At 48.7% G+C, this 27517-nt stretch overlaps 1 protein-coding gene across 4 annotated transcripts in view; it reads right to left on the bottom strand.

Annotated features, from left to right (window-relative positions):
* Positions 1-27517, bottom strand: part of CRACR2A (calcium release activated channel regulator 2A) — a 156575-nt gene that overhangs the window by 59137 nt on the left and 69921 nt on the right. For 3 of the 4 annotated variants that reach the window (XM_086404262.1, XM_086404261.1, XM_086404263.1), the window contains 4 exons: positions 16275-16525; positions 6632-6743; positions 5209-5392; positions 866-1012 (listed from right to left, as the gene is read on the bottom strand). In XM_086404262.1, coding sequence (XP_086260388.1) covers positions 866-1012; positions 5209-5392; positions 6632-6743; positions 16275-16490 — 659 coding nt within the window. In that variant the 5' untranslated portion in view covers positions 16491-16525. Of the gene's footprint in view, positions 1-865; positions 1013-5208; positions 5393-6631; positions 6744-10318; positions 10449-16274; positions 16526-27517 lie in introns of those variants that run through there. The other variant, XM_086404264.1, reaches the window with a different exon arrangement.

Genomic DNA, 27517 nt, shown 5'->3' with positions numbered 1-27517 from the left:
TGAATGGAGGCCACTTACAGATGGATGTGAGGACTGAAAGGCTCTGAAGTAAGCTCTCCCTGCGGGGGTGCAGGCCACAGAGGGGCCCCCTGCAGGGAAGATTCTAAGCCCTGAGCTGGGTCACTGTGGCCACTCAGGACCCCCGCCTCCCTAGGGAACAAAGGAACCGTTGGCCCTTCTGGGGGTGTCACCTAACTTTCCTGTGGCTCCTAGGGGGTGATCAAGGCTGGGGTCAGAGACGGAGTGATGAGGGGGAGAAAATAACCCAACCCCTCATTTTACAGGTGAGAAAAACCGAAGCTCAAAGAGGCCAAGAGAGCAGAGCAAGGTCACAGAGCTAGCTGACTGGAGAGCCACACGGCTCAGACCCAGAGCTCCTGATTTCCTGGTTTTGCTTCTAACATCCACAGAGGAGGTGCTGGGACCTACTTTTATTCAGTGAGGCTGGGACTCCTCCCAGCCTGAGGTCCCAAAATGCTGGGGCCTTACTGCCCAGAGGCGGGTAGGGTGGTTTCTAACGGGTCTTGGGTACCAGCCTATCTGGCTTAACGGAATACACACTGCCTCTTACGTGCTGTGAATTCTGGGGACGCGTTACTTACCCTTCCACTGCCTCAATTTCCCTATCTGTAAAATGTGGATGATGATAAATATCCGAATGAATAGACAAGATAGCACAGTGCCGAGCACGGCTGAGGGCCTAGTGCACGTGAGCCAGGGCTTAGAAACATACACACCGTGTCAGCTCGAGCCCAGGCCCAGCTCGGGTGGATGACCGACAGGCGGCAGTGCCGGATATAAGACAGAAGGGGTGTTCCTGGTTTGCACATGTCTGTGCAGAGGGCGGGCTGACACAGGTACCCACTTTTTCAGGGCGCACTCCAGCTCGTTCTTCTCCTCATGGGCTTCTAGGAGCTGCGAGAAGATTCTGGTCAGGAAATCTTCAAAGTTGGACAGTAAGTGAGGCTCGTCCTTCTTGAGCTGCAGCCAGAGCTGCTTGACATCAGCTTCACTGCAAGAGAAAAAGGAGCATTGAGGCAGGAGTGTGGACACGAGGCTTCCCGGGACACCCCGAGGCCCCGGGGGCGACAGGGGCAGCCAGAGCATCATCACTGTGGTCGGGACAGTGACGTCAGGGGCTGGCATTTACTGAGTGCTGGCTGCATGCCCACTGCTTTATGAACATTTGTTCATTTCGTCCTGCAGTCACCTGTGAGGCAGGTGCCGCTAACACCCCCGCTTATGGGCGAGGAGACGGATGGAGAGGGGTGAATGAGACAACTCAGGTCACTCAGCTGCGAAGCGATGGAGCCAGGAGGCAAGCTCGGGCCTGTCTGGTCCCGTGCTGGCCTCCTACTGGCCACACCCGAGGAAGCGGGGAGGACAGGAGCCCAGTGCTTGTGAGGACAGGCGTCATGGAGCTGAAGGAGAAGGCCTGTCGCCTCAGGAAGGACGGTCCTCACGGCTGAGAGGGGAAGACGTGCCAGCTGCTGGGTGGCAGAAAGCAACTGTCACTGCAGGGAATGGAGGGAAGACAGTGCGCCCCACTGGGGCCCGGAGGCAGCGGCATGACTGAGAGGCGAGGGGAAGGGAAGGAGCAAGGCTGAGAGACGCGAGTGTGCACACGGGGAGAGACGCGAGTGTGCACACGGGGAGACGGTGGAGAGGGAGGGGGACGGAGCAGGCAGAGAGACAGACGCAGAGTGATGAGCCCAGAACCGCGCCACCCCCGCCCCGGCCAGCACCCTGGGCTCTTGTGCGTGCACTTAACAGAGACATGCAGGGACACGGTGATCGGGGAGGGGAGGGATGGGAGGCGGCACGCCACAGCCCCCGCTCTCCCTCTGGAGAGATTCAACAGTCTACACCCAGTGATCAAACAGACAGCCAGAGAGCAATCTGATTTGCAGTCCATTAAATTCCAAAGCCACTATGATCCGAAGGTAGCTACTACCAGGGGCCCTCAGGATAAAGAATAAAATCCCTTGTGCTTGTATAACAAGCATGGTATCTGAGAAATTGTACTCAAAAGTAATACTTGATGGTGCCATGTTAACAATGTGCCTGGGGCATGGATATTACTCTCTGCACCAAGCAGAGAGGAGGCTCACCAAGAAGTGAGGCTGGCTCTGGTCAGTTATCTGATCATCTATCTGACTGTCTCTCCCTCTCTTTCCTGTCCTTGCTCCATTCTATCCAAACATCCGCCAACTCATCTAGACCAATCATCCACCCATCCATTCATCCATCCATCCATCCATCCACCCATCCATACATCCATCCATCCATCCATCCATCCACCCATCCATCCACCCATCTACCCATCCATTCATCCATCCAAACACCCACCCTCCCATCCTCCCATCCATCCATCCACCCATCCACCCATGCACCCAACAAGTATCTATTACTTGTTGAAAATGCAGCACTGAATTGGATGACATGAGAGATTTTAGAAATGAAAGAAGGGGAGGTAAGGAGCCTCCCTGTTTTCCAGAATGAGTTCCATTCCCCCCAACCCACCCACAGAACATGTGGTCGTCTGCTCTATTGTACTGTAGATACAATGGAGATGGCACAGAGGGTTCCGCCATGAGGGTCTCAGAGTGATACCACAGTGACCTTCCATCACTGTGGCAGGTTGCCCCTCATGAAGTAAATGCATGATAAACTCAAGGTGCACCTCACTGGCCAAGGCTTTTCTGTTTGCATCCCTCGGGTTCCTATTGGAACCTGGCAGTGAGCCATTTGGGCTCGAGCTGCCTCTGAAATTAGCAGACCTCGTGATGCTCTTCAAAGCTCTTTGAACCACCTACTGTGGTTACATCTTTTTTTGTTGTTTTTTTTTTTTTTTTGCGTATTGGGCAGTTACTCAGTCATGTCCAACTCTTTGTGCCCTTATGAGCTGTAGCCTCCCAGGCTCCTCTGTCCATGGGATTTTTCAGGCAAGAATACTGGAATGGGTTGCCATTTCCTTCTCCAGAGGATCATCCTCCCAACCCAGACATCGAACTCATGTCTCTTGCTTCTTCTGAATTGTCAGGCAGATTCTTTACCACTGTGTCACCTGGGAAGCACCAAATTTCTGGAAAAGAAACAAATCTCTGAACCCTGGATGAAAGATAAGCCAAGGCTGATCAGCTGCCCAATCACGCAGCCAACCAGAGCACTGAGAAAAGTTGGGAGTCCGGGTGTTCTGCCTACCACATCTGGACCAGGCCAGGGTCACTCTCTTGGAAGGATGTAGGGGTAGGGGGTGAGAAGGGGTTCTGGGTGGTCAGTCCATCCATCTCCCTGCTTCCGGAACAACACACGAACCAACAAGATGTCACCTTAATTGGTGAGATCTTTAAAGACCTCTGAAAATTTCCCAGCCTTTTCTGCTTCCTCGTCTGGGGTCCTGCGGTCTGGATGGTACCCCTCACGTTACGGTGTTTAACTTGAATGAAAACTGCAATGCCCGGGCACCATCTTAATTTTTATATATATATATATATATATATATATATAATTTTATTTATTTATTTTCAGCTGTGCTGGGTCTTCATTGCCACACACAGGCTTTCTCTGGTTTGGGAAGCAGGGGTTACTCTTGGTTGTGATGCGCGGTCTTCTCACTGCAGAGGCTTCCCCTGTTGTGGAGCACGGGCTCTAGGGCACACAGGCTCAGTGGTTGTGGTGTGGGGGCTCTGGGGCATGCTGGCTTCAGTAGCTGCAGCTCTCGGGCCCCTACAGCACGGAGGCGTCAGTAGTCGCAGCATGCAGGCTCAGTAGTGTGACTCACTGGTCTTAGTTGCTCCAAGACATGTGGGATGTTCCCAGACCAGGGTCGAACCCACGTCTCCTGCATTGGCAGGTGGGTTCCTATCCATTGGGCCACCAGGGAAGTCCCCAGGCCCCCTACTCTGTGTGTTGGTTTTGTCCACTGTTCAACTCTTCCCTGGAACCTTGTCTTCTGCAGGAGCCATCATGTGGGCTCAGCCCTGCCCGGGGCCCTTGACAGAGGTCCTCTGGGCAGCCTCTGTAAGGTGGCTGGCCTGGAAGTGATGAGTGGACAGAGACGCCCCTGGCTTTCATGACAGTCCCTTGGCCCCCACACGGCCCTCTCCTGCCCCCTCCTCCAGGACAAGGCTTCACAGGGTCATGGGCATGGTCACTGGGCTCTGGCCTCTTGTCCTTGGAGAGGTGGGGTCTGGTGTCCCCTCTGGCCTGCCTGTCTCAACTCTGCCACAAGCTAGAAGATGCTTTGACTTACACATGCTGTCTTGGCCCACACGTTGTGTGAAGACCACTCTCTTCTTCCTCTTCATCCTTCTCCTCCATAGTCTTCCTCTTTCCAAGCTCCAGACACAGCAGCTCCAATCATCAGGACATTCCTGCCCCTCATGAAACTCACTCCCAACCCAGGACCCAGAGACCCCAACACGAAGAGGCAAAAGGTGATGATGGGAATGGGGGCAGAAGTCATTCCACGTTTCTCAGGCTTCTGTCTAGTTTCCACCTGTTACGACATCCCTTGATAACATTTCACTGAAAATGCCTGGGCTTACATTTATGTGTCTCTTTCTTACAAAATACTTTGTACCAAAAAGGAAAAAATGGGAGTATTATGTTTGGTTTGAAGTGGCAACCATCTATAATTTTCAGCTGAGTTACTGATCGCCCAAGTGATGAGCTGGTAAAAACGGGTCCACCTCCCACCTTAGCTTCTAGAACAGGTTTGGTTCGGCTCAGGGATCCGACATGCAGTCCCATCCACATAAGGTGCCTTTGGCAGAAGCACAAGGTTTGCACTGCAGACCCAGGGACCCGGCGGAGGTGGAGATGCAGCTGAGCAGGCGGTGACAGGAAGCCTCAGGTGCGACTCACTGAAAACCCTCAAGGCCTGGCACTACCCTCCGTTGGGTGAGCACCCCTAAAGTGAAGGAGACTAAGCCAAGGACAGTGCTGATTATAAACAGCAGAGAGTGAGAGATCAGGGGACCAGGGTGTTACCCGTGGAAATAATGCAAAAAGCAGGGTCAGAGCCCTAAATCCTAGCACCCAGCCAGGTCATGGCCAAGGGCAGGCTGCACTGAGTCACCGGTCTAGCTGGAAGCAGAGACCCAGGACTTGGCTGAAGGCTTCATGAGCATTAAGGTGGAAAGGGCCAGATGGAGAGGCTGTCCCTGGGCTGGGCCCCGTCCCCAGGTCATTGTCACCACTTACTCTTCCAAAACCTTTTGGGCTCCAAGTCTGTCCATGAGGGTCTGGAACTGTGCTTCTTCATCTTCTTCCATGTCGCCCAGGTCCTCGTCCCCTCTACTCTGATACACCTTCTCCTCCTGGAGCTGGGCCGGCTGTGCACCTGCATCTTCCTGACTTGGATTATTCTGGCTGAAGAAGAAGTGACCTGGGGGACGCATGGGCACAACAGTCTGAATTAGGCAACGCTCACCAAGGAAGACCTTCACTTTCTCAGCGGCCAGGAATCACTTGAGGTTCAGCCGAGAGACAGAAAAGGGAGATCAGACCTTCATAGCAAAGACCTTTGGATGACATGCTCTGGATTCTGTGTCTTTCCTACTTGGATGAGATTCTGCCAGAGATGTTAGAACCTGGGAAAGGCAGAGTGCAGGTACTATGGCATTTTGTAGTTCTCAAAACTTTAAAGGCTGGCTTCAGATCATCTCTCCATGGATTCCTTCTATAAGACCTTCCCCCCATCACACTCCAGCAGCCCGACTCCCTATGCTTCATGTTACCACCTAGCTCTCCTGGCTGCCAGCATCACTGTGCTTCACATTACAAGTCAGTTATCAATTTCTGAAGGTCAGGAAAGGCATCAGAGATGTCTAAGCAAATACAAGGTTCCTGGAAGGAGGCAGATGTATGGTGATTTATCTGACCTGTATTTGTTCTAATCAATATCTGATCAGTATCAGATATGATGGTGTATCTGTTTTGTTTTGTTTTTTTTAATCTCATTCATGGATCTCAGTTCTTTCCCTCCTGGTCACTTTGAGAACAACTGGTCTATTCAAACCCTTTACAAATTCCTGTGAAAGCTGGTGCCCCTCAACCTGGAAGACTCAGCCAGCCAGGTTGCAATGAGCCATGTAAGCCTCCCACTCTGTGGTCCCAGACAGACTGGAAACCCCACCTCAGCTCCCCTCTTATGCCGAGCCTCCCCGCAGAGCTTCTCTGCTCGCTCCTTGCCGTTCTCCAGGGGGTGGGCACCAAGCGGGCAGTGGTGTGAGCAGGGATGGAGGGCACATGAAAAAAGAACAAATGACCCACAATCTGGAAACTTTGAGAGGCAGGGAAGGGTGTACAACATGCTGCCTCAGAGATGATGGAGCAGAGCTGCTTCTTATAGGGCTCTGCTCAGACGCTCAGTGTCCAAGTCTCTGCGACCCCCCAGACTGTCCCCTGCCAGGCTCCTCTGTCCATGGGGTTCTCCAGGCAAGAATACTGGAGTGGGTTGCCATTTCCTCCTCCAGAGGATCTTCCTGACCCAGGGATCCAACTTGCATCTCTTACGTCTCCTGCATTGGCAGGCGGTTTCTATGCCACTAGCACCACCTGGGAAACCCTTATATGGCTTTAGGCTGACCCGTACCCTGGGGCCCCAGCACCCATCAGAACTTACTAAATCCAGTGGTGAACTCCTCTGGGGTCAGGAAGCCGTTGCCATCAGCATCCAGGGTATCAAACACATCCTCCAGGTCCTCCAAGCTGAGGGGCAGCTCCTTATGGAGTCTCTGAAAACAATGCAGACTGCCAGGGTTAACACTGCTCATCACAGAGGGCTGCCTGGGGGCGGCGGCGCCTTCCATCCCAGAGGGCTGCCTGGGGGCAGTGGCGCCTTCCATCCCCAGCCGACAAAAGCCAGAAGCTGGATTCTGAAGCTTCACCTTCCTTCTCCTCTGAATATTAGGACTCCACCATCTCTTGGGTACCTGCTCATCTGTTAGGCAACTTGCTGGGTGATTTATAAGTAAATTTGTGTATATTTCTTTCTATATTTATATATAACTTAATATATATAGGATTTCCCAGGTGGGCTCTCAACTACTCCTGAAAAAACAACTGCCACTGGCTTAAGGTGTGGACAAGAGTATTTGTGTTGTAAAGAGAAACTGGCCCAGTGGGGTGTGAGGTCACTGGACCTCGGTCCTGGGCTGCCCCAATCACCTAGGGAGGGAAGAGCAGACACGGAAAGATGAAGAACAAAGCTGAGCTTCCCCCTGGCCTTTGCCTGCTGTGCAGTGGCCCCAGGCTAGGGTTAATTTGCACCCTTGAAGCAAGCACCCTCTTGTACCCTAATAATCAAAACTTCCCAGTGGTGACTCCCAAGGGAGTTCATTAGAACCCAGCTGTCCCTCTCCCTTCCTCCTGTTCCCCTGGGGATGGCTGCACAAATTTTCTCACTGTGGAAGTGACAGACAGCTGAAGACAAGGAACACACGGAGCCGCAAGAGGGAAGGCACACGTGCATCTGAACAGTCAGAAAGAGCTGGCAGGTGTGAGCGCCCCTGACATAACTTGAGAAACACTCAGCTTGATCCTCTGGCAATCTTCTCGCTGATAAGCCATAAAGATTAATTTGGCAGGTACGTGCATTAAGCAAGACGGTGATGGATCACAATGTGGGGAGGCAGGATGGTGTCGGAGCCATTTAGAATCATTGAATTAAATATGAATGGGTTTTTTTTTTAAAGGAAGGGGAGTGAGACTGTGTGTGCAGGTTCTGGAAGTACATCTGCTGAGCAAAGAGCAAAATCTCTAGCTTATCACAGTCCATAAACCAGCTGTCCCAAAGTCAAAGGCAGAGAATATAGGGCGAGGAGGGGGGTCAATCTGGCAAGTGGAAAGTCCATTAACTTCTTCTGAAGCTAAAGGCATCCCACTGGAGGCAGGCTGAAAACCAAGATTCCAGTCCTTTCCTTGTGATAATCTGCCTCTCTCCCACGCTCAGCCTGAATTTGATATCTAAAGTGTGGTCTCGGGCTTCCCTGGTGGTCCGGTGGTTAAAAATCCATCTGCTGATGCAGGGGACATGGGTTCGATCCCTGGTCCAGGAGGATCTCACATGCTGTGGGGCAAGTAAGCCCATGTACAACAACTACTGAGCCCTCACTTTAGAGCCCAGGAGCCGCGCTACTGAAGCCCACATGCCCTAGAGCCCAAGCTCCAAACAGAGAGGCCAGGAAATGAGAAGGCCACACACCGCAGCTAGAGAGTAGCCCCTACTCGCCGCAACTAGAGGAAGCCTGCTCACAGCAACAAAGACCACCGTAGCCAAAAATAAATAAATAAACATTTAAAAAATAATAAAATGTGGTCTCCGTGCTGAACCCAGAAATGGGCTGGAAGGAATTTCAGAGTCAGTAGGACCCCCAAATTGCCTCTAACCACCAACAGGTGGGTACCCTTGCTCTTGTTAGCATCACCCAGGAAAAGCTAGGTCGCACCCAATCTCTGGCACCACTTCTGAATCCAACAACACTTCTGAGCACAAGTCCTTCCCATGACAGAATCCCACACCTTGTCTCCGTCTCAACCCAGCTTCTTCCTCCTGCTGTCACTGAAACTGAGGGGCGGGAGGACGACAGTCTTATACCTTCCAAGTCATCCTCAGTCTTCACATCCCGGCAGAGCAACACCAAGGGCTTCTCCAGCCTCCTCCGCAAACTGCGAACACTAGATCTCTTCACCTCTCTTCACTGGCCCTACTTGCAAAATCCTTTAGTCTTAATAACCATAATTGCCTCTTATTTATCTTTCGTCTCCGGGCCTGCAGAGCTGTGTAAAAGCAACTCATTCTGCTCCTGTCCCCTGGGTACCTAGTGCTGTCTGCATTTTTAGCTAAGGGAGCCAAGCCGAATGCAGAGGGACGCGATGATTCACTCCATGGTGCTGATAACCCGCGAAGCTCGGGGATTTGCCTGAAGTCACAGTGGAGGCCAGCCTGGGATAAAAAAGTGATTTCTCCTTCAGGGCCTCTGCTGTGGGCTAGTGGTTCTCTGGGCACCCTTCCTTAATTCCCTTGTCTCATTTCTATCCCACCCCTGCCACCAAAATCTGCCCGGCCAGCACTGCCCATACCAGCCTTCCAGAATCCTGCTTCATGGGTGGGGCCTGTGTCCCTTCAGCTCCACCTGGACGGGCAGGCAGAGGATGGAGGGCGACAGGGAGGAGGCAGGGTCACCCTCCTTACTCAGCCCACAGCCCAACCAGCTCTTCACAAGTCCACGCCCCCCAAACCCTGGCCTCCCCCCACCGCCTCCCAGTTAACCCTCAATTCCTGCCTCTTGGCATCACTTCCCCAGGAAGGCTTGGCAGCCCCCAGCTTAGAAGAGACCCAGACTCCCCGAAACACATAGCACTCATTCACAAGTCTCACCTCACTTTGTACTTCACGTCCTGATGGATGTGATTAGTGGATAAACGTCTGCTCCTCCGGCCTGGAAGCTCTGGGAAGAGGGGCCCCACTCATGTTTGCTCACTATTGTGCCCCAGGATCTGGCCAATGTCGACAACCCAGGGGTATGCAACTCGTTCACTTATTGAACGAGCGAATCAATAAACGAGTGACTACAAGTGATCTCAGGCGGTTCTGAACTCCTATTCACAGATCTCTGGTCGACACCTCACCCACTCCAGATCCTGACCAGCCCCCTGGGAATGCTCAGCAAGGTCTTATCAACTAGGCCCTAGAACAGGAGTCTAGGCCCTAGCATAGCCGTGCTGAGGGGGCAGGCTCCCAGAGCCAGGGACAAATGCTGTCTCCTGCTGCACCCCAGCAGGACAGACCCTCTGTCTTCCAGGCTACCAGCCCCTAACATGTCTCGTGCAGCAGAAAGCTAAGGTTTGCATAGCTTCAAACGCATCTAAGGGAAACACTCACTAAAGAGAAAACCAACAAAATGAAGTTAACTTTGCAAAAAGAATAACAATTGCATGTGAACAATGTTCTGTGACCTCATTTTAAAAGAATTAAACTGACTGTATGTGCACAGAAAAAAAAAAAAAAAGTTTCAGAAGGACACATACCAGCCCTGCACACTGGATTTTCCCCGGAGGGTGGCACTTGGAGGGAGGGGTGGAAATCGTACCTTTATCTTCCTCCTGTCTATAATGTGCTTTTTAAAATGATGAAGTTAGTTTTACTTTCATAAAAAAGGATAAGACCACAAGGGATCCACCTTTACAGCCAGATTGAAGTCTTCCTCTTCTCCCACAGTCTCCTGTTCAGACTCCTGTCCCTGTGGTTGAGCCCAGCCACATCCAGTGTTTTCAGAACAGGACTGTGAGGTCTGGAGGTGGGCTTTACCTTGATTCCGCCTGGTGCTTTGAGGCGCTTGGTCCAGGCTGACGGCTGGGTGTAGACAGGTGTCTCAACCTCTGCACTACTGACATTTCAGGTCGGAGAATTCGTTGCTGGGGAGAGAGCTGCTCTGGGTCTTACAGGACACTCAGCAACATCCCTGGACAACACTTTGTAGACGCCAGCAGCATCTCCCTCTCTGGTCACTCCAGTCAAGAATGTCCCCAGGGCTTCCTTGGTGGCTCAGTGGTGAAGAATCCTCCTGCCAGTGCAGGAGACGTGGGTTTGATCCCTGATCCTGGACGATTCCACGTGCTAAGAAGCAACTAAGCCCCTGTGCCACGACTGTCGAGCCTGTGCTCTAGAGCCTGGGCGCTGCCACTGCCGAGCCTGAGTGCTGCCACTCCTGCAGCCCGCACGCCCTGGAACCGGTGAACAGCAACAAGAGAAGTCACCGCAATGAGAAGCCCACACACCGGAACTAGAGAGTAGGCCCCGCTCGCCACAGCTAGAGAAAAGCCCGCTCAGCAACAAAGACCCAGCACAGCCGAACATAAATAAACTAGTTAATTACAAGTGTTTAAAATGGTCCACATAAACCAAATTAAAAAAAAAAAATAGAATGTCCCTAGACGTGGCCAAAAGTCTTCTAAGAAGCATAACCACCTTTGCTCCCACAGACTGGAAACGAGCGAGGTCAGTGCCTGTTGGAGATGACTGGAGGGGACACTCTCCAGCAGAAATGTCCCTTCTTGGCCTTGGAGGCAGAACAGATGACACTCGCCTGGCCTCCCAGTGTGACAGTGCAGCCGCTGTGGAAACAGGCTGGGGCTTCTCCAAACCACACATAGAATCGCCTGGGATCCAGTGATCCTGCTTTGGGGTACACACCCCAGAGAACTGAGAGCAGGGCCGCCAAGTGCATTTGTACATCCCTGATCACAGTAGCATGGTTCACAGGCAAGGGTGTGAAGCATCAGAAGTGCCCATTGATGGTCAAATGGATACACAAAATATGATAAATAGGTACAATGGAATCTTATACAGCCCTGAAAAGAGGAGATTCTGATAAGTGCTGCCACGGGGCATCTTGAAGACATTCTGCTCAGTGAAATACAGCGGTCACGCCAGGATGGACACTATATGATTCCACTTACATGAGGTCCCCAGAGGAGCCGTATCCATAGAGACATAAGGCAGGATAGTTCTGGGGGCTGGGGGAGGGGGATGAGGAGGTAGGCTTTAATGGGGACAGTTTCTCTTTTGCAAAATAAGAAGAGCTCTGGAGCTGAGTGGGAGTGATGATTACACAACAATCTGAATGTATTGAGAAGCACTGAAATAGTCACTTAGAAACGATTAAGAAATTTTTAGTGAATTTATCAGTTGGAGCTAGTGGTAAAGAACCCACTGGCCAGTACAGGAGTATGAGTCGAGGGTTCGATCCCTAGGTCGGGAAGATCCCCTGGAAAAGGACATGGCAACCAACTCCAGTATTCTTCCCTGGAGAATCCCATGGACAGAGGAGGGTGGAGGGCTACAGTCCATGGGGTCACAGAGTCGGACATGACTCAAGTGACTTAGCAGGCACAGATGGGCACACACAATTTTAAAGCATCACAAGGTGGAGGACACTAGGGATTAAGAATCAGGGTATAAGTAAGTTCCCCACCACCATGAACACACACACAGACGGTGAGCATTTATGGGGAGATTTCAGGTCCCAGCTCGGGGCTAAGTGCTCTGCATGAACACGGGTGTCTGACTCTCTTCTAGAGCCAGGGGATAGTTATAAATAATTCACACATGAGCAACACAGCTTACAGGGGTTAAGAGATTCACACAAATGCACACTGCCAGTAAGCTGCAGATTCAGGATTAAAATTAGTCAATTTTCCGTAAAATTCTTTAAGAGTCTCCTTGCTAACCTAACTGAGGAGTCATCTAGCTTCTCCTGTAAGCGTCGGATGGTGCCCCTTTGAGGCTTTGTGGGCCTCTGTGACGGCTTCTAAAAGTCTGAGCTGTAACTTGGAATCTGCTGTGGAGGGTCTGCAAAGAGCCGGCTGGGGTCCAATAACCCGGCGCTCACAGAAATGGGGAGCGGCGGGGTTCGGCTGGTTGGCCAGCTCCTGGGTGGTTCTTTACAGCTCGGCTAATCCAGGAACCGCAGGCAGTGTTGGGAGGTGTGCTCTTGGCACCGGTGATGATCATCACACCGCTCTCGGGTGCTCAGTCTCTCAGTCTGCCTGACTCTGTGCGACCCCATGGACTGCAGCCCTCCAGGCTCCTCTGCCCATGGGATTCTCCAGACAAGAACACTGGAGTGGGTTGCCATGCCCTCCTCCAGGGGATCTTCCCGACCCAGGGACTGAACCCGCATCGCCTGTGACTCCTACATTGGCAGGCAGTTTCTTTACTACTAGTGCCATCTGAGAAGCCCACACACTTCTCTAAAAAACTGGGGAAATGGGATTTATGAGACTGCAGACTGCCCATCCAGTTCCAGCTCTCTCTCCCGGCTGGAAAGGTCTTTTCACCCCCTTCTCCAGCCTGGCCCTCCTGTGTCCCTCAGCCTCTCACTCAGCACCCTCCAGCCCACGACTCTGCTTCTCTAAGGGACCCCTCCCTGCAAAGCAGTCTTCACCCCAGCTCTTTCAGGAATGATCCCCAAGGGACACACAGCGGGGTTCCTTGTGGAGGAGGGTGTGAGGTGTTGTGGGGGGACATGGGCAGGTCTGAAGACCCTCACATCCCTGCCGAAACCCTGTGCACCTATGCAGATCAGGGTCTTCTGCCCACTGTCTGGTAGCAGGATGTCTGCCCCTGGAGCGTGAGCTCAGGGCAGCCAGCCATCCCCAAGACCGGCTCCTTTCCACCTGTGGTCCTGCCCTGCCAGGCCAGCTGGCTGCCCACCGCTGCTCTGAGCACCTGTCAGATGGCTGAAGCCCATCTCACCTACTGCGAGTGGACTTCCTGTCATTACACAGGAGAAAGAAGAACAGGAGCACTGGGGGAGCAGCCTACCACCGCATCGGCTATACCCCAATACAAAATGAAAAGACTGGGAAAAAAAGAAAACCTGCCCATCTTGGGTCTTCATCCCCTTAACACCACTGTATGTCCCCCACCCAAAATGCACTTGACAGATAAGTGAGGGCTGGTAGGGGTAGGGGAGATGCTGTCAGAGCTCCAGCAGAACCTATGCTTCCTCTAGTCTCGTCCGGGTGAAACCATGACTGCAGCATGAGAGACTGCAGGAAGACGCTCAGAAGAACTTTTATACTAGCGGCAGGAAGGTACCAGACCAGGGGTGGGCAAGCCACGCCCCCGTCCTGTAAGTGGGACCCAGAGCCTGTTTTCCTATGCCCAGTGAGCTAAGAATGACTTTTACATTTTTTAACGGTTGAAAACAACATCAAAAGGATAATATTTAGTGACATATGAAAATGACATACAATGTTCATTTCAGTATTGGTAAGTAGAGTTGTTTGGGGGCGGGCCACACTGTCTGTGGCTGCTGGTGCTGATGTAAGCAAGCAGGACCCTCTGGGGCCTTCCCAGGACAGACCCCTTCCCAGCATCCTCTGCTTTAGATCCTCTCTGAAGGCTGCCCACTCCAGTATTCTTGCCTGGAAAATCCTGCAGACAAGGAGCCTGGTGGGTTACAGACCATGGTGTCGCAGAGTCAGACATGACTGAAGTGACTTAGCACGAAAGACCTAGATAATAGTATCTGAAGCACACTGCCTGAGTTGTTCTACAGATGATAAAAGCCACCACCAAATGGAAAACGTCATATACCTGATGATCATGAGTACGTAGTCCCCGGGCCTCCTGGAGCCCGAGGATTGATCACCTGAATCCCTGTGACAGCGCTCTGATCTCTCACCATCAGCCAATCAAGAATTGTGCATGAACTGATCACAGACCCTGGAACTCTCCCTTCCAAACCTGGCCTTTAAAGATGCTTTGCTGAAACCCCTCAGGGAGCTTGAAGGTCCTGGGCTCCTTGCCTGACCTGGTAATAAATGCTACATTTCCTTCCCCACAACCCAGCATGGATAGATAGCTTTATGGCGCATGGGACAGTGGATCCGAGTTTGGTTTAGTAACCCGGCCACAGAGCGGAGAGTCACAGTACCTCGTGGGAGAGGCTTGAGCACAACTCAGAGCTGTGCTGCAAGGCAACAAGTCAATGCCTTTCCACCTGTGTTCCAGAAGGTTCTTCTCCATGTCTTCAAGAAACTTATATTGCAATCACTATTTTCCACAATCCTAGGGCTTCAGCAATATGTGAACCGTGAACTTCCTGATGGTCAAGCTGGTTTTAGAAAAGGCAGAGGAACTAGAGATCAAATTGCCAACATCCAATGGATCATGGAAAAAGCAAGAGAGTTCCAGAAAAACATGTATTTCTGCTTTATTGACTATGCCAAAGCCTTTGACTGTGTGGATCACAATAAACTGTGGAAAATTCTGAAAGAGATGGGAATACCAGACCACCTGATCTGCCTCTTGAGAAATCTGTATGCAGGTCAGGAAGCAACAGTTAGAACTGGACATGGAACAACAGACTGGTTCCAAATAGGAAAAGGAGTTCATCAAGGCTGTATATTGTCACCCTGCTTATTTAACTTATATGCAGAGTACATCATGAGAAACGCTGGACTGGAAGAAACACAAGCTGGAATCAAGATTGCCGGGAGAAATATCAATAACCTCAGATATGCAGATGACACCACCCTTATGGCAGAAAATGAAGAGGAACCAAAAAGCCTCTTGATGAAAGTGAAAGAGGAGAATGAAAAAGTTGGCTTAAAGCTCAACAATCAGAAAACGAAGATCATGGCATCCAGTCCCATCACTTCATGGGAAATAGATGGGGAAACAGTGTCAGAGTTTATTTTTTTGGGCTCCAAAATCACTGCAGATGGTGATTGCAGCCATGAAATTAAAAGACACTTACTCCTTGGAAGGAAAGTTATGACCAACCTAGATAGCATATTCAAAAGCAGAGACATTACTTTGCCAACAAAGGTCCGTCTAGTCAAGGCTATGGTTTTTCCTGTGGTCATGTATGGATGTGAGAGTTGGACTGTGAAGAAGGCTAAGCGCTGAAGAATTGATGCTTTTGAACTGTGGTGTTGGAGAAGACTCTTGAGAGTCCCTTGGACTGCAAGGAGATCCAACCAGTCCATTCTGAAGGAGATCAGCCCTGGGATTTCTTTGGAAGGAATGAGGGTAAAGCTGAAACTCCAGTACTTTGGCCACCTCATGCGAAGAGTTGACTCATTGGAAAAGACTGTGATGCTGGGAGGGATTGGGGGCAGGAGGAGAAGGGGACGACAGAGGATGAGATGGCTGGATGGCATCACTGACTCGACGGACGTGAGTCTGAGTGAACTCCGGGAGTTGGTGATGGACAGGGAGGCCTGGCGTGCTGCGATTCATGGGGTCGCAAAGAGTCGGACACGACTGAGCGACTGAACTGAACTGAACTGAGGGAGTTACTGAGTCAGAGGAAACAGCTCCCAAGTCAGACAGCAAGTATAGACCAGAAAAAGAGCACCAGGAGATCTGGCTCCCACAAGAGTCTGGGTCGATGTCTCCTTCCAGGACAGAGTTAACGGCATCTTTTCTGTTAAAGGGCTTCCTTGGTGGCTCAGACAGTAAAGAATCTGCCTGCAATTCAGGAGACCTGGGATTGATCCTTGGGTTGGGACGATTCCCTGGAGAAGGAAATGGCAACCCACTCCAGTATTTTTGCCTGGGAAATTCCATGGACAGAGGAGCCTGGCGGGCTACAGTCCAAGGGGTTGCAAAGAGTCAGAACGACTGAGCGACTAACACTTTCACTTTCTGTTAAAGACGTCACATCCCAAGAGACAGGTCCCAACCCAAGAGAGGGAGACCCAGGCCCTTGGCATTCCAGGTGGGCAGGCCCAGCCCAGGGACCCCTTACCTGCATATCTGCCCTGGCGATGAAGCCCTTGCCCTCCTTGTCACAGGTCTGAAAGAATTCCTGTGCCCTCCTCAGCATGGCCAGCTGAGTCGCTGCCAGCTCCTGAGTCCCCTCGCATGGCAGGTCGTCCAGGGAGCCCAAGCAGGCCCCACTCCCCTGGCGCCCCCGGCCAGATCCCCGGGGTCTGGAGACCATTCTCCCATCAATGGTGGCCATCCGGATCTGTCAATTTCTTCGAGTCTCTTCAGAACCTGAAGATGGAAGATGAGAGAGAGGCGTGGTGAGGATGGAAGGAGGCTGGAGAAGGACGTGGGGTTGGTGAGAGGGAAGCAGAGAACCACCTACCAGGGTGCCTGTCTCTCTCTTAATTAGCATGAGCTCAGAACAGGGGAAATGCACCATGATCACTAACAGATCAGCCAGCCCATCAAAGTAAGCAGAAAAGATTGGCCGGGGGGTGGGGTGGCGGCGGGGGATAGACGTTTCCAGATTGAAAGGAGGCGGCCAGAGAACTGAATCAACAAATAGATGTAAATCAACATCAAAAGTACAGATCCTGATAGATCAGTTATCATTTCTGGAGTGTTCCTCTGGAGGCAGGTACTGCACCAAGATCCCTCTACACATTTCCCCACCCTCGAATGGAGGGATTGCAGTCATGGTGACTAGCAGTAGAGGAAGATATTTGGGGTTGGGTCTTCCTGGTAGCTCAGATGGTAAAGAGTCTGCCTGCAATGTAGGAGACCTGGGTTCAATCCCCGGGCTGGGAAGAGCCCCTAGAGGAGGACGTGACAACTCACTCCAGTATTCTCACCTGGAGAAGCCTATCAGTTCTATCAGTGTTTGTTCTATGCTTTTGGCATCTGTTATTAGGTCCAATTGTGTTTAGATTACTTTATTCTATTGATGAATCTTGCCTGGAGAATCCCACGGACAGAGGAGCCTGGCGGGCTATCATCCATGGGTTGCAGAGTCGGACACGACTGAAGCCATGTAGCATGCACGCATTGCTGAAAGAATTTTCAGTTCATGGCACAGGAGGAAGAAACCTAGGTGGAGCCTGTGTGTTCAGTTGCTCAGTTGTGTCTGACTCTTTGCAACCCCATGGACGATAGCCTGCCAGGCTCCTCTGTCCATTGGATTCTCCAGGCAAGATTCATCAATAGGATAAAGTAATCTAAACACAAATGTACCTAATAACAGATGCCAAAAGCAAATGCACAGAATAAGAACTGATAGAAATTCAAGGAGAACTAGACAAATCCACAACCACATTTAGATTTCAATATCCCTCTATCAATAATGAATAAAACAAGGGGACAGAAATCAGAAAGGATACAGAAGGCTTGAACCAAACTGTCAACTATTTTGACCTAATTGACATTAATAGAAAAATCTACCCAACAAAATCTGAATACAAATCTTTTAAGTGTAACATGGAACATTTACCAAGACAGTCCATATTCTGGTCCACAAAACAAGATTCAACAAATTTAAAAGGATTCAGTCAAACAGAGTATGTACTCTGACCACCCTGGAATTACATTAGAACAACAACAGAAAGACCTCTGGAAAATCGCCAAATATGTGGAAACTACATAATGCTCTTCTGAAACCCATGGCTCAAAGGAGAAATGTAAAGGGAATTTAAGAAGCATTTTTTAACTAAATGAAACTGCTGCTGCTGCTAAGTCACTTCAGTCGTGTCCGACTCTGTGCAACCCCAGGGACGGCAGCCCACCAGGCTCCCCCATCCCTGGGATTCTCCAGGCAAGAACACTGGAGTGGGTTGCCATTTCCTTCTCCAATGCATAAAAGCTCAACATATCAAATTTTGTAGAATATTGCTAAAGCATTACTCAGGGAAAGATTTACAGCACAAAACACACATAAAAGCAAAGAAAGGTCTTGGTCAAGCAGCCTCATCTTCTACCACTAGAAACTAGAAAAAGAGGAGCAAATTAAACCCCAAGTAAGGAGAAGAAATAATAATCAGAGCAGAAATCAATGAAATAAAAAAACCTGGAGAAAAATCAATGAAACTAAAAGCTAGTACTTTAAGAAGATCAATAAAGACAGAAGACACTATATCACAGTATCAGGAATTTGAGATGACACCATTACACATTCTACAGACATTTAAAGCATAATAAGGGAAAATTATGAGCAAGTTTATGCCAGTAAGTTTATCAATTTAGATGAGATGGAGAAATTCCTTGAAATATCACACTAAATATCAAAGCTCACTCAAGGAAAAATAGGTAACACGAATAATACTTTATTTTAAAAATTGAACTGACAGTTTAAAATCTTCCTATAGGAAAACTCTAGGCCCAGGTGGCTACGCTGATGAAGTCTACCAAATACTAAAAGAAAAATTAATAGCAATTCTATTCAAACTCTTCTGGAAGATTGAAGGATAGGAAATACTTTCTAACATATTCTATGAGGCCAGGATTACCCTGACACTCAAACTAGACAAAAACATTAAAAAAAGAAAAACAGACCAAAAACCTTCATGAACATAGATGCAAGAATTCTTTAGGAAATTATAGCAGATTGAACCCAACACTGTATAAAAAGAATGATACATCCTGATTAAGTGGGGTTTTATCTCAGGAGTACAAGAATGGCTTAATATTTGAAAATTAACACCATAATTCACCACATTAACAAATTTAAAAGACAAACGGTATGATCATCTGAATAGATGCAGAACAAGCATTTGACAAAATCTAACACCAACTTCTGGCAAAAATTCTCAGCAAACTAGAAATAGGAAGGAGTTTTCCCAATCTAAAAATGGGTATCTACCCAAAAAAAGTGACAGTTAAAATTATACTTGGTGTAAAACCAAATGTTTTTGCCCTATGATCAAGAAAAAGACAAGAATGTTGTCTCACCACTTCCATCCAACATTGTTGTTAGCATCTCGCCAGTTTGATGAGACAAGAAAAGAAATAAAAAGCACCCAGATTGGAAAGCAGGAAGTAAAATTATCTTTATTCCCAGACAACTTGAGTGTCTAGTAGGAAATCTGACGAAATTCACAAAAAGCTGCTAGAACTAACATGTGACTTTGACAAGTTTAAAAGATACACACTCTCTATACGAAAATCCATTGTGCTTCTGGATGTCGGCAACAAAAAGCTGAGATTGAAATAAAAATATCATTTACAGTGGCATCAAAAATATGAAATGCTTATGGATATATCTGAGAAAAAATATGTAGTACTCATCCATGGAAAGATACAAAATATTGGTGAGAGAATTTAAAGAAGACCACAATCAGTGGAAAGAGTTGAATGTTCATGAACTGAAAGACTCAATCCTGTTAAGATGCTATTTCTCCCTAAATTCATCCATAGATTCATCTCAATCCCAATCAAAATCCCAGCGGGTTTTGTAGAAACTGACAACCTGATCCAAAATTCATGTGAAAATGCAAAGGACCTAGAAGAGCCAAAACAACTTCAAAAAAAGAAAACAAAGTTGCAAGAACACTACTGGATTCCCAGACATTCTGAGTCTGCAGTCATGAAGGCAGTGTAATATTGGTATAAAGACAGAAAAGTAAATAGATAAATGAAACAGAACAGAAGATCCAGAAATAGACCTGTATATAGAACTAATTTTTTTGCAAAGGCAGTTCAGCAGAGGGAGTGTAATCCTTTTAGCAAATGGTACTGGAATAATCGGATATCCATTTGCAAAAATGAATTTCAGTTCATACCTTATCCCATATACTAAGATTTACTCAAAACGGATCATAGAACTAAATGGAAAATCTAAAAATATTAAACTTCAAGAAGAAAACATCTTTGTGACCTTGGCTTAAAGTCAAATATTTCTTAGGTACAGTAGCAATAGCATAATCCATTTAAAGGAAACCCTGATAAATTGGACTTTATAAAAATTTCAACTTTCTGCTCTTTGAAAGATACCATTTAAGCTCCACAGAGAAAAATATTTGCAAATCATGTATCTGATAGAGAATTTTGATCCAGAATATATAAAGAACCCTCAGAACTTATTTGGAGAAGGCAATGGCACCCCACTCCAGTACTCTTGCCTGGAAAATCCCATGGACGGAGGAGCCTGGTAGGCTGCAGTCCATGGGGTCGCTAAGAGTCGGACACGACTGAGCGACTTCACTTTCACTTTTCACTTTCATGCATTGGAGAAGGAAATGGCAACCCACTCCAGTGTTCTTGCCTGGAGAATCCCAGGGACGCAGGAGCCTGGTGGGCTGTCATCTCTGGGGTCACACATAGTCGGACATTACTGAAGCGACTTAGCAGCAGCAGAACTTATTAATCAGAAAATAAACAACTCAATTTTTTAATGGACAAACATTTGAACAGGCACTTCACCAAATAAGATATATTGATATCAAATAATTGCATAAAAATGTTCAACATTATTAGTCATAAGGGAAATGCAATTTAACACCACAATGAAAGGCTACTATACACTTACTAGAATGTCTGAAACGAAAAAGATTGACCAAGTCTTGGCACAGATATGGGGTGATCGGATGGAATACTCAAATGCTGCTGGTGAGAATGTACACAAATGTACAACCCTTTGGAAAACATTCTGTGGTTTCCTTAAAAAGTCAAACAAACTCCTACCATCCTAAATATTTACTAACAGAATAAAAGCATATATCTGTACAAAGACTTGTCCATGAAGGTTCATAGAAGCTTTATTCGTAGCAGCCAAAAACAGTCAAAACGCTCATCGGCATGTGAGTGGGTAAAACTGTAATGTAAACCCACAATGGGATACTACTTGGGTTTGAAAGGAGAGGACTGTTGTTCCAAGGAACAAACTGCATTGAATTTCAATCACATGAGTGAAAGAAGTTGGACAAAAATAGTGCACCCTATTTGATTCCATTTATATAAAATTATGAAAAAGGATGACTACCTAAGTGATAGGAAAGAGATAAGGGAGGGTGGGAGAAGGTGAAAAGCAGGAATGGCAAATGGGCAAGAGGAACCTTTTGGTGGTGTAGACGTGTTCCAAATCTTACTTGCTGTGGTGGTTTCATGGAGATATACATATACATACAGACACTCGTACACATGTATACATACATGTATATACGAACATGGGCTTCCCCGGAGCTCAGTGGTAAAGAACCTGCCTGCAATGCAGGAGAAACGCGTTCAGTTCCTAGGTCTGGAAGATCCCCTGGAAGAGGAAATGGCAAGCCACTCTAGTATTCTTGCCTGGAGATATCCCATGGACAGAGGAGCTTGGTGGGCTACGGTCCATGGGGTCCCAAAAATTCAGACATGACTGAGCGACAGAACAACAATTGTATGTCAATAGTTCAACAGATCTATTTAAAATATATATATAGGCCAGCCAGCCCCTTCTTATGCTTCCCAGAACTTGCAAATCTTGCACCACCTGCTGTGTTTATTCCCAGGATCCTGACTCCTCCTTTGACTTTCAACTCTGGCAAGCCGGAAATGCCTGAAAATTCAGCAGTTTCCCTGTGAAAACCCTCAGTCACATAGTGTCGGAGCTAAATGAACATGGAAAGGAGGGGAGCAAGGCAGAGTTCCTTCTGCAGACTCTTGCCCCAGTCGGATGCATGAGCTCACCTCCTTTCTCCTCTGACTTGGCCAGAAATCTTCCCATAGTATCTGTGGGGTTCCCAAGGGGAAGAGAAGACAAAGCCACAGAAGTGCTTCTGCTTTCATTTCCAAATAGAATGGAAGCCCTGCGCTGGGCTGGGCCGTCTCACATTTGGGTGATGCTCTGGCCCGGGACTGAACACAGCTTTCTGCCTCCAGGATGCTTCAGGCCACCAGAGAGTAACTCCGTAAGAGGGAAGAGGTTGTGTGTGTTAGTTGCTCAGTCCTGTCCAACTCTATGTGACCCCATGGACCACAGCCCTCTGGGCCCTTCTGTCCCTGGGGTTTTCTAGGCAGGAATATTGGAGTAGGTTGCATTCCCTTCTCCAGAAGATTTTCCTGACCCAGGGATCAAACCTGGGTCTTCCCCACTACAGGCAGAGTCTTAACTGTCTGAGACACCAGAGAAGCCTCCATAAGAGGGCAAGTGGTGGGATATGGCCCAAAGACAGTAGACAAAGTCTGTCACCATCACAAAGGGAAAGAGAGCCCGCTCTTATCTGCCTGTCTCCATCAGAGCTGGCAGACGGCCGTTCTTCCTCCAGAATGGCTCCAGAAAAGCCTTCATACACGGATGGAAATTATCCAGCCCTCTTATATTTCCAGAAGCATCTCCAGACCTCCAAAGTGATTCACAGCTCAGTAATGGCTATAATCAGAACATTCACAGACAAAGCCTAAATCCTCTCTGAAGGCTCTGAGCCCCTTCCCTGTTACTCTGGGCTCCTCAGAAATGGAGCAGGCTGGTACCCCCTCTCCACCATGCCAGAGGCAGACTTCAGAGTCACCCTGACCTTCCTTGAAGCTCTCCTGACGCAGGTAGGACTAAGAGTCCCACAGCATCTTCAGTATCTGATCAGATCCTATTAATTACCCAGGCTCCAGTGGAGGAATATTCTATATGCAGCAGTGATCCAGTACTCTTGCCTGGAGAATCGCAGGGACAGTGGAGCCTGGCTGGCTACAATCCATGGGATCGCAGGGGTCAGACACGAATTAGCGACTAAACCTCCACCACCACCGCCCACTTGTTAGTGACTAACTTCATGTTGCCAGCATCACAGGGAGGCAGATGGGCCAGTCGTGTCAAGCTGTGGGGGTGCCGGAGGGCTGCTGAGCAAAAGGCAGCTGCAGCCAGAGAGGGTGTGAAAAGCTTGGGGGGCCTGGTTCTTACCCGCCCCTGGGAGGGAGCAAGTGAAGGAATAATTGAGGAGGCATCAGACGGGAGGTGTGTCAGTTTCCTAGGGCCATTTTGCAATAGAGGACCAAAAACTGAGTGGCTTAAACAACAGGAACATATTCTCTCATATTCTGAGGGCCAATCCTGAGGCTAGAAGCCCAAATCCCGTGTGTCTCAGAGTGGGCTGTGCTTCCTTTTGATAGAGACAAAGCTGGTGATGAAACAATTAATCTCACTAGGGGATTGTAAGTAGAAAAAAATATGAGAAAGCCCTGTAAGTTAATGATCTCTCAAGAAAGCAGGTTTGCTTAACCACAAAACCAAGCTGGCTTGCTTAGCAACCATGCGACAGAAGACATGCCTCCAAACAATGAAACAATGGCGGCATGAGCCCCACACCCTGCCCAGTGAGCTTAGTGAGTTAATAACCCCTAGGACATGCTCTCTGCACACATTTGGTGGAAAGTCACTCATTGTACAGAGACCTGAAATAATATTTTTCAAGTCCTGGCTTGACCACGTCGAGACAAGAAAACTCCCCTTCCCAACCTAGAGGAGGAGTTGATGGAAGTGTGATGGCTACTCAAGGATGAGGAAGAAAGTGGCCTTTTTCCCCTCCCTATTTTTCCTTTGATTATAAAACTATAGCCCACTAAGTTCTTGGGTGCGGTACTCTCCCACCCATCCACTTGTAAGCCACACAAGTGTCCTGTTCTAATAACTCCCTTCTCATCTATCAATTTACTTCTTGCTGAATTCTTTTCACATAGAGACATGTACAGCTGTGAGAGCTGGACCATAAAGAAGCTGGGGTGCTGAAGAATTGATTCTTTCAAACTGTGATGCTAGTGAAGGCTCTTGAGAGTCCCTTGGACAGCAAGGAGATCAAACCAATCAATGCTAAAGGAAATCAACCCTGAATATTCATTGGAAGGACTGATGCTGGAGCTGAAGCTCCAATACTTTGACCACCAGATACAAAGAGCTGACTCATTGGAAAAGGCCCTGATGCTGGGAAAGATTGAGGGCAGGAGGAGAAGGGGGCAGCAGCAGATGAGATGGTTGGATGGCATCACCGAGTCAATGGACATGAGTCTGATTAAACTCCAGGAAATGGTGAAGGACAGGGAAGCCTGGTGTGCTGCAGTCCATGGGGTCCCAAAGAGTCAGACATGACTTATCGACTGAACAAGAGACATAAAGGACCAGAGCTCTTCCGAGCACCCCGAAATACCACCTAGCGGTTTCACTCTGAGACTCTTTCCAGGCAAGACTTTTCCTGCCTCTTCCCAGCTGGCGGCCAGCCTGGAGTCCTTGGCTCTTAGCTGCATCTCTCCTCTGATCTCTGCCCCCATCGCCACAAGGCCTCTCCCTTCCACATCTGCTCCTATCATCTTTCTATCTTACATAACCAGTCATGTTGATTAAGGGCCCACCCTAATGACTTCATTTCAACTTCTCTAATTGCCCTTACAATCACCCTACTTCCAAATGGCTCAGCAGTTAAAAAAAAAAAAATGCCTGCAATGAAGGAGATACAGCTTCAATCCCTGGGTTGGAAAGATCCCCTGGAGGAAGATACAGCAACCCACTCCAGTGTTCTTGACTGGGAAACCCCATGGACAGAGGAGACTGGTGGCTACAGTCCATGGGGTCACAAAAAGAGTCGGACATGACTGAGCGATTTAACACGCACACAGGCTACTTTGAAATCAGGTCACAATCCAGGGTCCTGGGGGTTAAGACTTCAATGTGTCTTTTGGGGATACAACTCAAGTCCTAAGAGGTGGTGTCTTAGAAGACCCTGAGACAGGGATGTGGGTGAAAGGGGCTAGTTTGTGAGGGATGGAAACATTGTCCAGGGAGTAGAAAGGGAGTGCAGCCTGTGAGAGGTGCCTTCTCCAGCCAGTTATGGGGTGGGGGGGATGCCAAGGGCTACTGGAGCCTCCCAGGAACTTGGGGATAGACCACAGGTCTTAGTGGTCCAACCCCAGGCCAAGGAAATGGATTCCTTGTATGTCAATCCCTCTCAATCATGGAGAGCTGCCCCTGAGGATGTCAGGCCCCAGCACTCCAGGGGCCATGTGTGGCGGCTCTAGAGAAAACCCCCCAGACAAAGGGGCAGCTAGAAGTGGCCAGAAGACTTGGAAATGGTCAGCACTACCCCTTCCATGAAGTGGGCAGGGCACCAACAGCATCTGGAACTAGAACATGGGGGAAGGGGAGTCTCCAGGCCACCCACCTGCAATTCAGATGCGTCCAACCTCAGTTTCCCTATCTGTAAGATGCAGATGACAGTACTTACTTCCCGTGAGGACCAGGCAACGTAAAAACATGCAAAACACTTGGAAATGATGACGGGCACACAGTAAGTGGTTGGTAAGTGTGAATGAACTCTTACGATCATTTCTAGAGCATTTTCAGTATTATTCTTTCTAGTTCAAAAATCTGAGAGTGAGATGACTCCTTGGAAGGTGATTCGATAATCCAAGATGTATAAACTCCTAATGATGCTAATTATCCTTTTCAGTTGCAAAAGGACTTTCCCTTCCATCCTCCCATCTCCATCATGTGAAGCTGTCAGAACTGGCTGTCCTTTCCCCTTTTCATTAATGAGCATCTCAGTCTCTGAGAGATGACCTGCATGACCTGTCTGGGGTCATCAAGCCAAGCTGAAACTCAAACTTACCACCACTGAGAGTAAGAGAGGACCACACCAGCAACCTGGGGGCTCTGTTTGTTTTCTAGGACTCAGCAAAGGGCAGTTTTCAGTTCTTTCTCCCTCCTGTGAGAATCCTTCACAGTCTGCTCCAGCCCTCAGCATTGTACATGCCTTCAGGGCCCAACTGTAATTCCTCCTCCTCCGAGGAGTCTTCCCTGACCACCTGGTCTGGATTGCCTTGGCCTCTGAGTACTTACTCTTTCTTACTCTTTTTTAGAACACACTGCTTGGTCCAATTGGCTAGATTTTCAAGTGCACATAATATGTCTAATTTCTTCCACAAAGACAAATGCCCTATTAATAGATCCTAGTAGGTATGGAATTGACATATGATGATTTAAATGAACAAATTCCCAGCCTGGTACTTTGCATATGACAGGTGTTCAATAAGTGTGTGTTGGCTTCCTAACTGGCCCTGGAGAGTGAGGGCTGAGAAGGATAAGTATTGGTTGTATGTGTGTGTGTGTGTGTGTGTGTGTGTGTGTGTGTATTCAGTTGCTAAGTCGTGTCTGACTCTTTGCGACCCCATGGATTGTAGCCCACCAGGCTACAGTATTCTTGCCTGGGAAATCCACCATGGAATTTCCCAGGCAAGAATACTGGAGTGGGTTGCCATTTCCTTCTCCAGGGGATCTTCCCAACGTGGGGATCAAACCCTCATCTCTCGCATTGGCAGGCAGGTTCTTCACCACTGAGCCACCAGGGAAGCCCAAGTATACAAGGAGAAATATCTACCTGGTCTTTGTGCCTGGTTTCTGGTGCAGAGCTCCTAAAACCCTTAGAATTTCCTGCGTGAAAGAAGAGTCTTTTGTTATTTATAATGAGCCCCTTTCAACCACACCTTAGTTCAAGCTAAGGAGTGACTTTGGGTAGGTGGCTTTGGGTGGGTTTCAGGATGGGGACTGGTGGCCAGACGAACCAACCGTGTGATTAGAAGTGTCGACTAAGAGAAAAAAAAAAATGCATGGCCTAAAAGTTGAGAACTATATTTTATACAAGGAGACTGCTAAAGAATCCAGCCCTGGAAAACAGCCTCTCAGATCACTCTGTCTCAAAGAGGCAAGGGAGGCACCAGGGTACATAGGAGTTCTTGCTAGAAAAATAAAACTTACAGTCAAAGATTAAAAGATTACTGCTAATCACACATACACACAAAACCCCCAGACATTTCAAGTTAATGAATTTAGCCCTTTTCTGCTGTCTGAGAAGATGCCAGAGATGGGCTCATTGAAATTATCCCTGTGATATGCCTCTTAACTATCTAGGGCCAGTATCCTGGTTTTTCTCCACCCTGAACCCCCTCAGGTGCACCACCGGGAGCAGCTGCTGTGGCTGATGACTTGACGGTTGCAGTGTGGTTGTGAACTGAAATGGCAGGTGACATTTTTTATTCACAGTGGGTTGGCATCTCAACCCCACCCCACACCTCCAGGAAGGAGAGAGAGGCTGGAGCTTGACTTAGTCACTCGTGGCTAATGATTTAATCAATTCTGCCAACATAAAGAAGCCCCAACAGATGGGGTTCGGGGGGACCTGGAGGATCCTAGGATCTTTCCCTTACCCTGGGCATCTCTTCCATCTGACTGCTCCCCAGTTGTATCCTTTGTAACAAAGGGTGATAAGTAAGGCACTTTTCTGAAGTCTGTGCGCCCTTCTAGAGAGTTAATGAACTTGAGGAGGGGGTTGTGGA

This window comes from Bos grunniens, chromosome 5 (genome assembly GCF_055505025.1).
Source record: "Bos grunniens cultivar Pamir isolate PY7600 chromosome 5, Bosgru_T2T1.0, whole genome shotgun sequence".
Lineage (NCBI taxonomy): Eukaryota > Metazoa > Chordata > Mammalia > Artiodactyla > Bovidae > Bos > Bos grunniens.
The sequence above is the reverse complement of the archived record's forward strand: the minus strand, read 5'-3'. Positions and strand labels throughout refer to the sequence as shown.